This window comes from Lagenorhynchus albirostris, chromosome 5, assembly GCF_949774975.1.
Source record: "Lagenorhynchus albirostris chromosome 5, mLagAlb1.1, whole genome shotgun sequence".
NCBI lineage: Eukaryota > Metazoa > Chordata > Mammalia > Artiodactyla > Delphinidae > Lagenorhynchus > Lagenorhynchus albirostris.
The window spans coordinates 58,478,157-58,493,437 of NC_083099.1; the positions used below are offsets into that span (position 1 = coordinate 58,478,157).

General features: G+C 39.0%; 2 protein-coding genes across 2 annotated transcripts in view; one reads left to right on the forward strand and one right to left on the reverse strand.

The window, feature by feature from the left end:
• ACTL6A (actin like 6A) overlaps positions 1-15,281 on the forward strand; it is a 27,605-nt gene continuing 12,324 nt past the window's right edge. Inside the window, exons 1-5 of the mRNA XM_060150044.1 lie at positions 1-184; positions 7,201-7,277; positions 7,441-7,615; positions 10,966-11,066; positions 12,893-12,990. Of these exons, the coding sequence (XP_060006027.1) occupies positions 160-184; positions 7,201-7,277; positions 7,441-7,615; positions 10,966-11,066; positions 12,893-12,990 (476 nt within the window). The 5' untranslated portion in view covers positions 1-159. The remainder of the gene's footprint in view (positions 185-7,200; positions 7,278-7,440; positions 7,616-10,965; positions 11,067-12,892; positions 12,991-15,281) is intronic.
• On the reverse strand, positions 12,136-12,550 carry LOC132520495 (small nuclear ribonucleoprotein G-like). Its single transcript, XM_060149244.1, has one exon. The coding sequence runs from the start codon at positions 12,494-12,496 to the stop codon at positions 12,167-12,169; it is 330 nt and encodes a 109-aa protein (XP_060005227.1). The 5' UTR covers positions 12,497-12,550; the 3' UTR covers positions 12,136-12,166.

Below are 15,281 nucleotides of genomic sequence, written 5' to 3' on the forward strand. Positions count from 1 at the left end.
GTGACTGCGCGCCGGGGTGGACGCCGCTTTGTTGCCTGAGGGGGGTGGCAGTGGAAGTTAAGGGAGTCGGGGACCAACGCTTCTCCGGACCCGCAGTCGTGGCCGTTGCAGTCACTTCACCGGGTGGCCTTTAGCGTAGGAGTCGCGTCGATAGCAGCCATGAGCGGCGGGGTGTACGGGGGAGGTGAGTGAGTGCGGCCGATGGAGAAAGCGCGCCTTTTCAGCGCGTGGGATTTGTAACCGCCGCCCCCAGCCCTCCCCTCTCCTCCCCGGCGGCCCTTCCGGTCTCCCCGTCTCGGGACCCCGGCCTCCCCGCCCCATCTCCGCCCCGCGCTCTGCCCGCCCCTGGACCCCCCCCCCCGCCCCCGCTGCCGGCTCAGCGAGTGCCTCAGGCGCCCGGAGTCGCCGCCCCCTGCGGCTCCTGCCAGCTTCGGCCCGCGGAGGAGCCGGCTTTCGAGGGTGCCCGCCGCCTCGGGGCTGGGCGGGCAGCTGCTCTCGGGGGCCCGGCCCGGCGAGCCGCGGCTGGGGTGACCGGCCCCGGGGTTTCCTCTCTCACAGCCGGCTCTGTCGGCGTGTGTGCGCTCTCATGTTCTTAAACTTGGGAGGTCCTGGCAGTTCTCCGGCGTGGACGGAAGGTTTCCGCGGCGTCCCGGAGATGGCAGAGCAAGTCCTGAGGAGTGGAACTGATTGAAGGAGTGGCGGTCACTCAGGACGCAGCCTCCTCAGCGTCCGCGCCCCGAGCTCACTCTGCCTCACACCTTTCAGTGACTCTTGCCTATTTATTGACTGTGGATGCTCCGGAGTTACCTGTGGGCGGGTCTGCTCCGGCTTAATTTAGGAACACATGTAATTGAAGGATGGTTACGGTTGGGTGGGCTGCGGTGTAGTGAACGATTACCACGGGCCTGGGGACTACACAGACCGGGGTTAGAATATCAGGCTCACCATTTAGTAAGCCCATTGGCCTTGGGCAAGTTACTTAACTTTTCCCAACTTCAGGCTCCTCTTTTGTGGAATGATGGTTCCTACCCATTGGGGTGGTTGTGAAGGTAAATGGGATAATGCTACACTTGCTGCTCAAAGTATGATCCAAGGATCGGCAGCATCAGCATCACCTGCAAGCTCGTTAGAAATGCAGACTCTTAAGCCCCACTCTAAATCTACTGAGTCAGAGCCTCCGGTTTTGCAAGATACCTAGATGAAGCACTGATGTGTATGATTCATGCTTTGTGTTGTGTTTGATGAGTTAGAGAAGAAAGAGGCAAACCCAAAGTGTTGCTTTTGTTATTGTTGCTTTCTGAAGCGGATGGCATTTTATAGGTAGGAGATGAAAATAAGGTTTTCAAAGGTTTTAGTAGTTTTGGAGTGATGTTTGAGTCCCCGCTCAGGTGACACGCTGACCCTCACCCTCTCCTTCTCCATATATGCTTTTGGTTTTGATTTCTCAAATGTGAGAGTCAGTAGTTTTCCAGTTTTACTTTTGAGAAAGCCTAGTGGATCTTCATGATTTACTTCTTCCCCATCAGAAGATGTAATCCTGACAGAAAGACCTGATCTATGTACCTTTGCCTTATGGAGGCTGCTGACTCTTTTGACTTTCAGGTTCACTGATCCAAGAACCTAAAGGCTGTCCACTGAGTATTTCCTTACAAGGCATTGTTTAATGTGACTAACGTAGAAATGGATACTAATAATGCCAACAGTTAACGTTTATTGAGTGCATACTGTGTACCAAGAACTGTTCCAGAGGCTTTTCATGCATTGCGTTTAATACAAGCATTAGGTCAGTTAATCCACAACAACCACTGGAGGTGGTACTACTTATCCCCATATTATTAAAGAAGAAAATGAGGTGTAGAAGAGGTTAACCAGCCCAGAGTTACATAACTTTCTAGTAAATGGGGAGCAGGAAAAGAAAAGGCATTTCAGTAAAACCCTTCCCCATAAAAAAAAAATTAAAAATAAAAAGATTTTGGTTGTTTCTCCATAAGCCATTTTTCAAGTATGGAACCACAACATATTCATGTATGGTTTAGGTATTCAGAATAAACATCCTGTTTCTCATTTGCTTATGTAGAGGAATATATCTTAAAGCCTATTTCACATATAAAGTATATAAAACTCACAAAAATAAGTGTATGATTTTGTGTTTGAGCTACTACTGTATGGCCAGTATTTATAGTGGGTCACATTTTCCAAAGGGTTTACTGTGAAAGGGTTTCCAAATTCTGAGAATCAAGAGTCTTCTTCAAATTAAAATTCTACTATGTCCAGTTTACCACACTGATTAAGACAGGAAAATAACTGATTTGTTAGATTTTTCTTTTCACACAAAAAAATTTTGAGTGCTTGCTGTGTGCAAAGTATAGCTTCTGCCTTCAAGAAACTCGCAGTCTTGTAGGTGAGTCAGTCAAATAAATAGACACCATATTTAATTTATTTTTAGTTGTAGATTCCACCCCAGACACACACACACACACACACACACACACACACACACACAGACACACACACACACACATACATTTAAAGCTGAAGTTGGAATATTATTGATGGCGTGGCAGAGCTTAATTGGCAGCATGTTTTTCTCCTAGTGGTGCGTGAACTAATGGTGCAGCTTATAGTTTATAGTGTCTTATATGGATGATAAATTCAGTGAAGTATGTTCAATAATGACAATATATAGAAGATACAAAGATAGCACAGACAAAAAAGTTATTAACTCAATGTGGAAGAGTCAAGGGACTTTACAAAGGAGGTTATGAGGATGATGAAAGAAGAATAGAGAGGGACAGCATATGCAGAGTAGATGGTGTGTTTAGGAGGCAACATAATCTTCAGTAATGGTAGTGTATGAGGTGGGAGGAGAGACTGCTGCCAGATTATGCTAGGTCTTGAATATCACCTGGGTAGAATAATTTGAATTTTATCTTGGGATGATGGAAAACCACTGAATGATTCTCCCTTTTCTTTTCATTGAAGAATTTATATACCAAAATGTTCAGTTACAGTTTTGAAAGATAACAGTGCAGCAGTTTGAAAGGTGGATTGAGACGGTAAAGATGGAAGCACAGTACCTGTAGGGAGTTGTAATTCCTGGTTGAGATAAGAGCTTGACTCAAGGCAGTGGCAATGGTATTAAAGAAGAAGGGATTTGAGAAATATTTAGCAGAAATATTTGTCAGAACTTGATGAAATATGAAGGTGTTCAGGAAGATTTTTGCCTCTGATGACTGGAGCCACTACTAACTGTGATAAGCACAGCTGAGATTAGATTAGGCAGGACGGGGACAAGGAGACAGTGCTTCAGGTATGTTGAATTTGAGGTACCCATGGGACATCAGGTGAAAGCAGTGTACAGTAAGAAGTTTGAGATCTGGATCTGGATGAAGGTGAGGGCTTGAGAGAGATTTGAGATTGGAAGTACCACTGTTTAGGTAGAAATTGAGGCTGTAAGAGTGGAGCAGGTTACCTAAGAAAGGGTAAGTTAGAGGAGGGGACTGCTAACATGGAGTCCTTGGCCTCCCTAAGGAGTCCAGGGATATAACTAACTGAATTTTTTTTTTTTTTTTTGCGGTACACGGGCCTCTCACTGTTGTGGCCTCTCCCGTTGTGGAGCACAGGCTCCAGACGCGCAGGCTCAGCGGCCATGGCTCACGGGCCCAGCTGCTCTGCGGCATGTGGGATCTTCCCGGACCGGGGCACGAACCCGTGTCCCCTGCATCGGCAGGCGGACTCTCAACCACTGCGCCACCAGGGAAGCCCTAACTAACTGAATTTTATTCTAATTAGTTTCTTTTATAGTCTATTTGAAAACATTCTAAGAAGACATTCATAAGTGTCCTAAGCTGTCTGTATTAGTTTTCTAGGGCTACCATAACAAAGTACCACAGACTGGGTGACTTAAACAACAAAAATTAATTTTTTCACAGTTCTGGAGGCTAGAAGTCTGAGATCAGGTATTGACAGGGTTGTTTTCTTTGGAGGCCTTTCTGCTTGGCTTTCAATGGCCGCCTTCTCCCTGTGTCTTCACATGGTCTTCCGTCTGTACATATCTGTGTCCAAATTTCTTCTTCGTGTAAGGATATCAGTCATTGGATTAGGGCCCACCCTAATGATTTCATTTTAATTTAATCATCTCTTTAAAGACCTTATCTCCAAACACAGTCACATTCTAAGTTACTCGGGGTTAAGACTTCAACATATGAATTTCAGCCTTGAACATTGTCAAAGGGGTCCATGGAACAGAAAAGGTTAAAAGCCCTGGTGCAAGGCAAAAGTTTGATCCTTGAGAACAGGAGTAGAAAATTTTGGTTAACCAAGCAATTAATTCATTTAGTTAGGATATTTCTTTACCCAACATTCTGGTTAATCAAAGTGTTAGAGTTTACCAGTTCATGTCATTGGTATACAATACTTACTGTTTGTACCTTAGTTTACATGCTGTGGTGAAAACAAATGCAGTGTTCTGCTTTAAGGACCTTTTCTTTCAGACAAAATAATTTGGATCAGAGATTGTATAGAGAAAAGTTGATTACTTTGGGAAATGTAACAAATACAGAAACTTCCTTTCAAACATAGGTGGCTCTTCATTTTATTTCAATAAAAATGAGATCACTATTCTGTAAGGACACCATCTCTCAACTGTGATAATTGTAGTGTAATAACTGATCTTTATTTTTTAAATTATTTTTTTAGTTTTTGAAATACTTTACACATTAAAAAGTAAAGTATATGTAAGTTTATATATGATACTTCTGTACTCACTACTGAGATTAAATAAATGTAATGTTTTGTCAAATTTGCCTCAGATATTTTACGAAATAAAATTGATATTGTTGAAATCAACAATATAGATAAAATCTATATTGTTGATATAGATTCCTCTTCTCTGCCTCCTTAGAGGTTACCAGAAACCTGAAGTTGGTATGTAATATTCCCCAACCCTATGCATATTTTTATACTTTTATTAAGTGAGTGAATCCATAATGAATTAAGTAGTATCAAAATATGTGTGCATAGTAACTAGCTTTTTAAACTAATTCTTTTGAGATTTATCCATGTTAATACATGTAGATGTAGACCATTCATTTTTTTTTCTGTTTTTTTTTTTTTTTACGGTACGCGGCCTTTCACTGTTGTGGCCTCTCCCGCTGCGGAGCACAGGCTCTGGACGTGCAGGCTTAGCGGCCATGGCTCACAGGCCCAGCCACTCCGTGGCATGTGGGATCCTCCCGGACTGGGGCACGAACCCGCGTCCCCTGCATCGGCAGGCGGACTCCCAACCACTGCGCCACCAGGGAAGCCCTAGACCATTCATTTTTAACTGCTATGTAGTATTTCACTCTATGAATAAACTGTAGTTTATTTTCCTACTGAGAGACCATTTAATCTTCCTACCTTTTCCTGTGGCACGCAGTGTGATGATAATAATTATAATGGCAGCTACCACTTATTGTGCTTATTATGTACCAGGTACTGTTCTAAGTGCTTCCATACTTCTAGCATCCTGCAAGATAGGGACTATTATGCACATTTTACATATGAGGAAAGTGAGGCAGAGAGGTTAGTAAATCACCTGAGGTCACATAGCCAGTGAACGTTCTCTTACATGTCTCCTTGTGATATACGTGAGAGAGTTTCTCTAGAGAAGACAGAAGTGTAATTTCTATGTATGCACATTTTCAACTTTAGTAGATATGACTAAATTGCCCATAGTGGTTGTATCAGTTTACAACTTTTTTTTTTTTTTGCGGCGCGTGAGCTTCTCCCTAGTTGTGGTGTGCGGGTTCCAGAGCGCGGGTTCCAGGGCTCTGTAGTTTGCGGCACGCAGGCTCTGTAGTTGAGGCGCATGGGCTCAGTAGTTGTGACGCGTGGGCTTAGTTGCCCCGCGGCGTGTGGGATCTTAGTTCCCTGATCAAGGATTGAACCTGCATCCCCTGCATTGGAAGGCGGATTCTTTACCACTGGACCACCAGGGAAGTCCCAGTTTACAACTTTACTAGCAAATGTGTAAGAGCTCCTCTTTTTCTACATCTTTGACAATACTTGGTCTTATCAGCCTTACTAATTTTTGTCAATTTAATTGAGCTAAGTAGTATTTCTTTATTATTTTTAATGACTGAGTGAAAAAATCCTTTGAAAAATCAGTGCCTAGAAAACCCAAGTGCTTTGTTTTAGGAGGCGTGCTGTTTTGGGTGAAGTATTTTTAAAGTGTAATTAGAGGCTTTTCTCTGAATTTGAATATGAAAAAAAATACTAGCTTTCTCTCTCAGTATTAAACTTTTATCTCCTACAAATCTGGAAATGTGCAAACTTTAATGATACCTTCATTTTAATGATTTTTACCTGGCCTATATTATTATACCTTAAATTCTTATTCTTTAGGTTCCTTATTTTTCTTGGGGTTTTGCTAAGTTTCTTCCCTAATTGCATGAAATATCATGTTGATTAACGTATGAAAAAAATGGTATACCTTAGTGTACTGGATAGCTTTCCTTTGCCCCTCCAGATCCACTTTCCACCCATTTCCACCCTCTCTGTGCCCTTAAAGACTGACCCTTGTAGACTGCATCAGTGGACTCTCTTGGCCTCTGGTTTGGCCGATGGTAGGGTAACCATACTTGCTGCTTTGTGTCTCTTGTCCTGGTATAATTATTAATAGGGGCTCCTATCACATTCAGTAGTGGCTCAGTTTGGGTGAGAAATTATAAGATCACCCTAGCCAGTGGTGAGAGAGGTTGGCAAATGTATTAGTCTGGTTCCTTTTCCTCAGGGTCAGCCAAGGCTGATTCCATCCCTCAACTGAAGATCACAGCTCCTGTCCGATGCCCTCCCAATACAGGTCTCTCTCCGGGTTCTGGTTTCTTCAATTCTAAGTGTGGCAACAGATTTCTGTTATTACTAGTCCTAGGGTACCATACTGTCCTTTCTGGTTTTCCTATATTTTGCCTGTATTTTTGTAAGTAGACCCTTGAATAAGTAAACTCTCCTTAAATTGCCTAATTTTAGTGTACCACCTCTTTCCTGATTGAATCTCTACTGATATACTGTGTATGACTTGTTATATTTTAATTAAGTGAATCTTTAAGGTGTATTTAAAACTTGGTTCAAGCTAGTAATAATATGAATATAAGCACATTAAGTACTCTTAATTTTCACATGATACTTGTAAGTCGTTAATGTTAATCATCTTTTCAGATGAAGTTGGAGCCCTTGTTTTTGACATTGGATCCTATACTGTGAGAGCTGGGTATGCTGGTGAGGACTGTCCCAAGGTAAGTGGAATGGTAGAGTTAATTGGATATGCAAAAGCCATTCATGTAGAGTTAAATTCATGTGGAAATTCTGACTCAAATATGGTAAAAGACATTAGTTGGTGGAAATGACTTCTTGGTAAAAGCAGGTAAAATTTGTAAATAATGTTTTTGACTCTTACAGGTGGATTTCCCTACTGCTATTGGTATGGTGGTAGAAAGAGATGATGGAAGTACATTGATGGAAATAGATGGTGATAAAGGCAAACAAGGCGGTCCCACCTATTACATAGATACTAATGCCCTGCGTGTTCCGAGGGAGAATACAGAGGCCATTTCACCACTGAAAAATGGGATGGGTACGATGTTTTTTTCTATGGATTTGATTCTAAATGTAGAGTATGCATAGTATATTTTAGATATAAACCAATGGCTTCTTAAAAGTTGAACATCAGCTATTTTTTTGTTGTTTTTATTCCATAAACTGATGTTCCAGGCACTGAGAATACAAAGATGCATAAAACATGTTTCTTTTCCTCAAGAAACTCATAGGTAGAGGAGATAGATGTGTGTATATGCGTGTGTGTGTGTGTATATATATACACATGCACATATATATATATATATATATATAGGATAAGTGCTATAATATAACTATGTTTGATAAGCAGTGGGGGGGTATATAACTCTATCATTGGGGGTCCGAGATGGTTTTCACAAAGGAGGTAACTTTTGTACTGAATCTTGATCACTGAAATAAGAATTAGCCTGACTGACAAGGCTGGGTAAATTAGAGCAACCAGCATGTGTGAAGAGATGGTGTTGTGGAAGAAACTTCCATGTTTAGAAGTGTCATCAATTAAGCATGGCTGTAACAGTAGGGGTACATTATGGCCAATTGCAGGAAAGGTAGGCAGAGAGCAATCATAAAAGGGCTTGTAATGCCAGGAGTATATTAAGCTGGTAACTGAAAGGTAACTCCAAAGGAATTTAAACAGCATTTTACATATAAACACTCATATGTGCCAGCTGGAAAGATTAGTCTAACAGTCCTGTGTAGGCTGGATTGGAGGGAGATACTAGAGATAGGAAGATCAGTTAGGGAGGTGAGTCCAAATGAGGAATGAAGAAGGTTAAAATTTTAATACTGATGGCAGAGATCCTGAGGTGGCTGTCAGAGATATCCAAGACAAATGGTACTAAGTGTTTAAAGAGTTGAGAAAGTTTCCTAGATTTTTGATTGGAGTCTCTGAATGGGGGGTACCATGCATTGAGGTAGGAATAGCAGGGGAAGGAGCAAGTTTTATGGTCTTAAAAAGCAAGTATAAGACCCAAGATCACTCTCAGGTTGTTATTCACTAGAAGGACTCACAGGACTCAGCATGTCAGTGTACTCACAGTTAAGGTTTATTATGCTGAAAGAATACAAAGCAGAACTGACAGAAAAAAGGGGCATGTAGAGAAGTCCAGAGGAAACCAGTGCAAGCTTCCAAGAGCTTACAGTGAAGTCATAAAGGATGCACTTAATCCCTCCAGTAACCAGGAACCTGTGTGTGTGGTCTACTAGTAGAGCTCATTAAAGACTCAGTACCCTACTTCACACTCACAGGATGGCTATATTATGAAGACAGACAATAGCAAGTGTGATGAGGATATAGAGAAACTGAAACCTCCATATCTGTTTCTGGGAGAGAACAAAAAATGGTTCAGCAGCTTTGGAAAAATTTGACAGTTTATTAACAGGTTAAACATAAATTCACCATGTAATCCAAACAATTCCACTTCTAGGTATCAACAAAAGAGAACTGAAAACATATGTCCACACAAATACATATATGCAAACGTTCAGAGCAGCATTATCCATATTAGCCGAAAAGTGGAAATAGCCCAAGGTGCATCATGGGATGACTGGGTATACAAATGTGGTATACCCATAAAATGAAGTACTGTTTGGCAATAAAAAGAACAAAATACTGATATAAGCTAAAATATGGAAGAACCCCAAAAGCCTTATGCCAAATAGAGGAAATCAGATGCAAAACTCCACATAATGTATGATTACTCTAATATGGAATGACCAGAGAAAGCTAATCTATACAGACAGAAAGTAAAGTAGTCGTTGCTTGGGGCTGTGGATGGAATGGGAAGTGACTGCAAAAGGGCATAAAGTTTCTTTTTGGGATGATGGAAATATTCTAAAATTAAATTGTAATAATATTCACACAACTTTGTAGATTTACAAAAGAAAATCATTTAATTGTACACTTAAAATGGATCCATGTTATGGAAAATTATACCTCTATAGAGCTGTTAAAAAAAAACTGGAAGGACATTTTTTGTTGCAAATATTTTATTTCTTATATTATCTTGATACTTGGAATAAATGACTGTCTTTTGGATACAGAAAAAAGAAGAACTCAGTACCCATGGTTTTTATTAGGGGCTGGTCATGTAGGTACTCTGTGCCTAACATGTTCCAAAACCCCAGACTCCCAGAAGGAAAGGTATTCCACATAAACCACACTGTATAAACAGTTGAGGCACAGTGAGCTATTCGTATTTGGGGAAAGTTTTATATCAGTGTAGGGAACTGTTTACCAAACAAGTTCCTAGATGCCAGCCAAGGGTCAGCCTTGCAAGCAGGCCTTTCTCAGGTCTGCTAAGTTAGCTCTTTCTGCACAGCAAGTAGATGAGTTTATTAGTTCAAAGTGTTTGAATATAGGTGCTGATCTAATAAGCAGGTGAGAGAGATTTTAAGACATGGAGTTGATTTTTTTTTTTTTTTTACCAGAAAGAGTTTGGGATATGAGAAGAGGATTGAGGATAGGATTCCTTATGAAAATTTATTTCCATGTATGTAACCAATAGAGGTGCCTGTGAAGGAGAATGAGAAGGAACAGTTAGGGAAGTAGGAGAAAATTCAGGAGAAGGCCAAGAGAAGAAAAAGTTCTAGAAGTAAAGAAGTCCAGTGATTCTCATTGTTCTCAGCTGTGGCACTGAGCTTTACACTAAGAAGGGGAAAGAGAAGTTAAAGCTACAGAGGAGGTCCATTGATCAAAAAACCCCCATCCTGAGAGGCCTATAGAAGTATGTTTACAAGGAATGACACTGCTTTGTTGGACTGCGGCAGAAAAAGTTTGTAAACTCTTGAGTCAGTAGTGTCAGTAATTTAGAGAGGTCAGATGAGATTACAAATGTATCCACTGGATTTGCCTGTTAGAAGCTCATCAGTAACTTATGCGAGCAGTTTCAGTGGGATGTTTAGGTGGAAGGCAAATTGAAAACATACTATTCTCTAATTTTTTTTAAGTCTTTACATCTTTTTTCATATAGATTGTAAGCTTTTTAAATGTCAGCTCTAGATCATACTGTTCTTCTGTGTTTTCTCCTACCATTTGAATTGCGTTTTGGGCCTTTAATAAGTACTTACTGAATAATATTTATTTGGTATTTTACATCTATTTGATACATTAATTACACCTGGGACAGGTCTAGGGGTTGTAACTGTTGGGGCTGGAGAAACCGTATCTAGAAGACAAAGATGATGTCTATATGAAGTGCTGTGTTATGAGGCAGAGCTGTAAAATAAGTAGGTTCTGTATATTACAGTATCAATATTAGTGCTAAACCATTAGACACAGTCTCTCAAAAGATGCTCTATTAATCTTCGATTAAGCATTATTTTCAAGGTATTAATCTTATATTTTAGTTGAAGATTGGGATAGTTTCCAGGCTATTTTGGATCATACCTACAAAATGCATGTCAAATCAGAAGCCAGCCTGCATCCTGTTCTCATGTCAGAAGCACCGGTGAGACAAACTTTTTTGAGTTTCTCTAGGTTGTTTATTTACTCATTTGAAGAGTGTTTCCTTTTTCTTTAAGAGACATAGAAATTCATATTTTGAATTTTGAAGATTAGGGAAAGGGAGATTCATTTATAAATACTCTTACAACTTTTATTTTTATTATTTCAATAATTAAAATACTCAAAGAACAATAATTAAAGCACCCTAGTGGCTTCTGGTGGTTATTTATCTGTTTTTTCCGGGAATTTAACATTTGATTTCCTTGGGCTGCTTCCCATTTTGGTCAGTTGTCCCTTATCCCTCAAGGGCAGTGTATATCTGCTTTTATACTCAACCTTAAGAGTGACTAGATTCACTCTTTTTTTTAAAATATAAATTTATGTATTTGGCTGCATTGTGTTTTCGTTGCTGCATGAGGGCTTTCTCTAGTTGCGGCGAGTGGGGGCTACTCTGTTGAGGTGCGCAGGCTTCTCATTGCAGTGACTTCTCTTGTTGCGGAGCATGGGCTCTAGGTTGCGCGGGCTTCAGTAGTTGTGGCACGTGGGCTCAGTAGTTGTGGCTCACGGGCTCTAGAGTGCAGGCTCAGTAGTCATGGCTCACGGGCTTAGTTGCTCTGCGGCATGTGGGATCTTCCCAGACCCAGCGTTCTAACCCGTGTTCCCTGCATTGGCAGGCGGGTTCTTAACCACTGTGCCACCAGCGAAGTCCCTAGATTCACTCTTAAGATTTAATAATACTTCATGTTTATAAGAATCCTGATATCCCTATACTTTGAAAAGTCTGTAATTTCTAGAATTCATAGCAGCAGACAATTTTACTTATTAAATAATAAAATTTATATTTAAAGTCAATGTTGAACTAGGGCTGGAAATTGCTAGACCAGAGTCTCTTGTGAAATACATTTGGTACAGAGTCAAAAGGGCCCAGACTAGATAATGATTATAAATTATCAATATTTTGTTATTGTTTTCTAAACTCTAGTTTCTTTTGAGTACCATCTACAAGTGGGAGAATTTGGTGGTTTAAAATGCATATTTAAGATTTTGATGACTAGATTCACTCTTCCTTTTTGACTATTACCAAAGTTTATTTAACAAAAAAGTTCAGTAAGAAAATATACACGACCCAGTTTTCATCGCAGTAAAATGTGGAGAGGGGACATGTGGAAGCAGTTGATTTCTCTGTTGAAGACAGCTATTGTTCATAACTCGTTCCAAGGCTTCTAACATGATGGTACTATTTCCTCGTATTACCACCATTCCAGTATTGTTCTGTTGCCCACTAGTTGCTATCTCCACACATTCATCTATCATAAGATTCATAAAGAGATCAAATCCCCTTAATATTCCTTGGACATGTCTGCCACCATTTAATTTCAATGATAACTTCTTGTCCATAAATTTCTTCAACTCAGGAGGGTGAGCTTTGCTCATGATGTCTACTCCACGAGCTCAAAGATGCCTCCAAACGGAATTCGAGTTGTCCCTCACGCTTAGATTCACTCTTAAGATTTAAAAAAAAAAGATTTAATAATACTTCGTTTATAAGAATCCAGATTTCCATATACTTTGAAAAGTGTAATTTCTAGAATTCATAGCAGCAAACAATTTTATGTATTAAATAATAAACTTTCTATTTATTAAATTTATTACAAATACATAGAAATAAATGTTGTAAAGATATTATGAAGAAGATTTTCCATGGTATTTTACTCTATTATTAATGTTTTACATCTTTGTTAATGTAGTGCTGAAATGAATTTTGAGATAAATCAACACTTTAGTTTTTAAACAATAAATAATTTGCATTTCTTTTTCCCTCTTTTCAAGTGGAATACCAGAGCAAAGAGAGAGAAACTGACAGAGTTAATGTTTGAACACTACAACATCCCTGCATTCTTCCTTTGCAAAACTGCCGTTTTGACAGCGTATCCTTGAAGGAGTAATACCCAACTTCTCTTTAGGAGTAACTGTGGTGCTGTTAAAGGTGATACCTTCAGCAGGAAGACAGGAGCCACGTCTTGCTTGTTCGGAAGTTGAGGCGTTTTTCTCCATTGCTTTTAGATATCTATCTTTTAGTATTCTTATTGGAACTGATGCATGTGAAAATGTGAGAGGGAGATAGGAAAGAAGCACTCAAATTCTTCTCATTAATTTAACAAAGTTTAACAAAAACAAAAATTTTTGTTTTTAGAAGGGGAATGTGACGACAGGACAGTATTTAAGTCAGTTGACCTAGCTGAATTCAAAGATTGCCATTTCCTTCCTCTTCTCCAGTACCTTAGAAAAGTGGAAATTGGATGTAAATTCATTTAAGATTTAATCACCAAATATTTTTTACAAGCATATTAAGGGACAGACAAGGAAATATTATGTCCTGATCTCAAAGAATAATATTCTTGTTGAAAACTAAATAACAGATTTAAATAGTACTTCAAAATAGCATTGGCAAAAGTCATAAAGAAGTACATGATTAATTTGAATTTTTCAAATAGCAATTGTAGTTCAGTGGAGTAATATTGTAGCCTGACAAGCCTTTGTAAAGAAAAGAGAATTTAGTTGCAGGATGTGGGGGAAGGAGACCTATATTTAGAGTTCAAGTTCCAGTGCTTATAAACTGATCTTGAATTAGGTACTTAAAATTTGAACTTCACTTTTTACTCATTTATCTGGTATACCTCCCTGGATTGCTGTAATATTCAAGCGAATTTTATATGTGTGAGAATCACTGTGTTAACTGTAATCTAACATTTGTCTGTCGTGGTGCGTCTTGGAGATGACTTTAGCACAAATGTGGAGGTGGAAAGTGTAAGCGTTCTTCACAGTGACTTAGTTTAGAGTTAAAGATTTATGTTCGGCTTCAGAACAAGTTGTAAAAATATGTTTAGATCAGACTGTAGAAGTCTTGCATGTTAGATTTTAAAAATGTGAACTTTAGACTCGAGAACCATTGCAGGTTTTGAGTAGAGGAAGGAGGGAGAGTATTAGCAGACTCATTGTGTGCATTATATCATTTAATTTTCATAATAATCCTGTCAGGAATCGGAGTCAAAGTAAGCAAACTGGTCCCAGTCCACAGCTTGAAAACGGCAGTTCTGAATTTGAACATAAGATCTGTTTGGCTGCTTCCTTACAAGGAGTATGTAAACAGAATTGGTATTGTTTTATTTTTTAACTTTTTATTATAGAAAATTTCTTACACAAAATAAGATAGAATATTATATTGAACCTCCATGTGCCCATCACCCAGGGTCAACAACTTTCAACACAGAGCTAAGTGGTATTAGCTACAACCACAGGCACTCCCCCTCCCACCATGGTTTTGAAGTAAATCCCAGACATTAAGCATGTATCTGTACAAGATGTTACCATATGTCTCTTTTTTTTTAAAGATATAACCACAATTTATTTTCTTTTTTAAAAAACAGTTTAGTATATTTGAATCAGGACCCAAGCAACAGGGATCATGCATTGTATTTTGTTCGATATGTCTCTTAGGTCTCTTGTGGTCTGTAGATTGTACCCACCCTACCCTTTATTTTCTCTTGTAATTTATTTGGTAAGGAAAGTAGATTGTTTGTCCTCTAGAATTCCTAACACTTCTGGCTTTTGCTGACTGGTGTTTTTTACTGTGTTCTTCTAGCCCAGAGGTTCTCAAACTTTTTATACCTAGAGCTTTTATTTATGTGGATCATATCTGGTAGTATTTGCCATATTAGAAATTAAGACAGAAACTTAAAAAAATTATATTTGCTTATTTTAAGTAAATTAATAAGCCCATTGTATGATAATATAAATAAAATATTTTAATAAAAAATAACTGTTTTCCAAAGCCAAAAATATTAATGAGAAGGGTGGCTTCGTTTCACAATTTTTCAAATGTCTTTAACGTTGGACTTAATAGCAGAAGTTGGATTCTCATATCACATTCAGTCTGTCGTGTATCACACATGACATAGCCTCTGGAAAAAAACTCTCTTGTACATTTATGAGAGAATGACAGTGAAAAGGGCAAATAACATCTTAGTATTATTCTAAAAATTGTTTTGACTTCCTAACCATGGCCTTGGGATTCCTTTACACTTTTAAAAATTACTGAGGATGACGCAGAGCTTCTGTTTTTTGTAGGTTATAACTATCAATATTACTGTTTGAGAATTTAAAACTAAGACTCCTTTTAACATTTTCTTATTAATTTAATTAAAAATAACAAAAATAC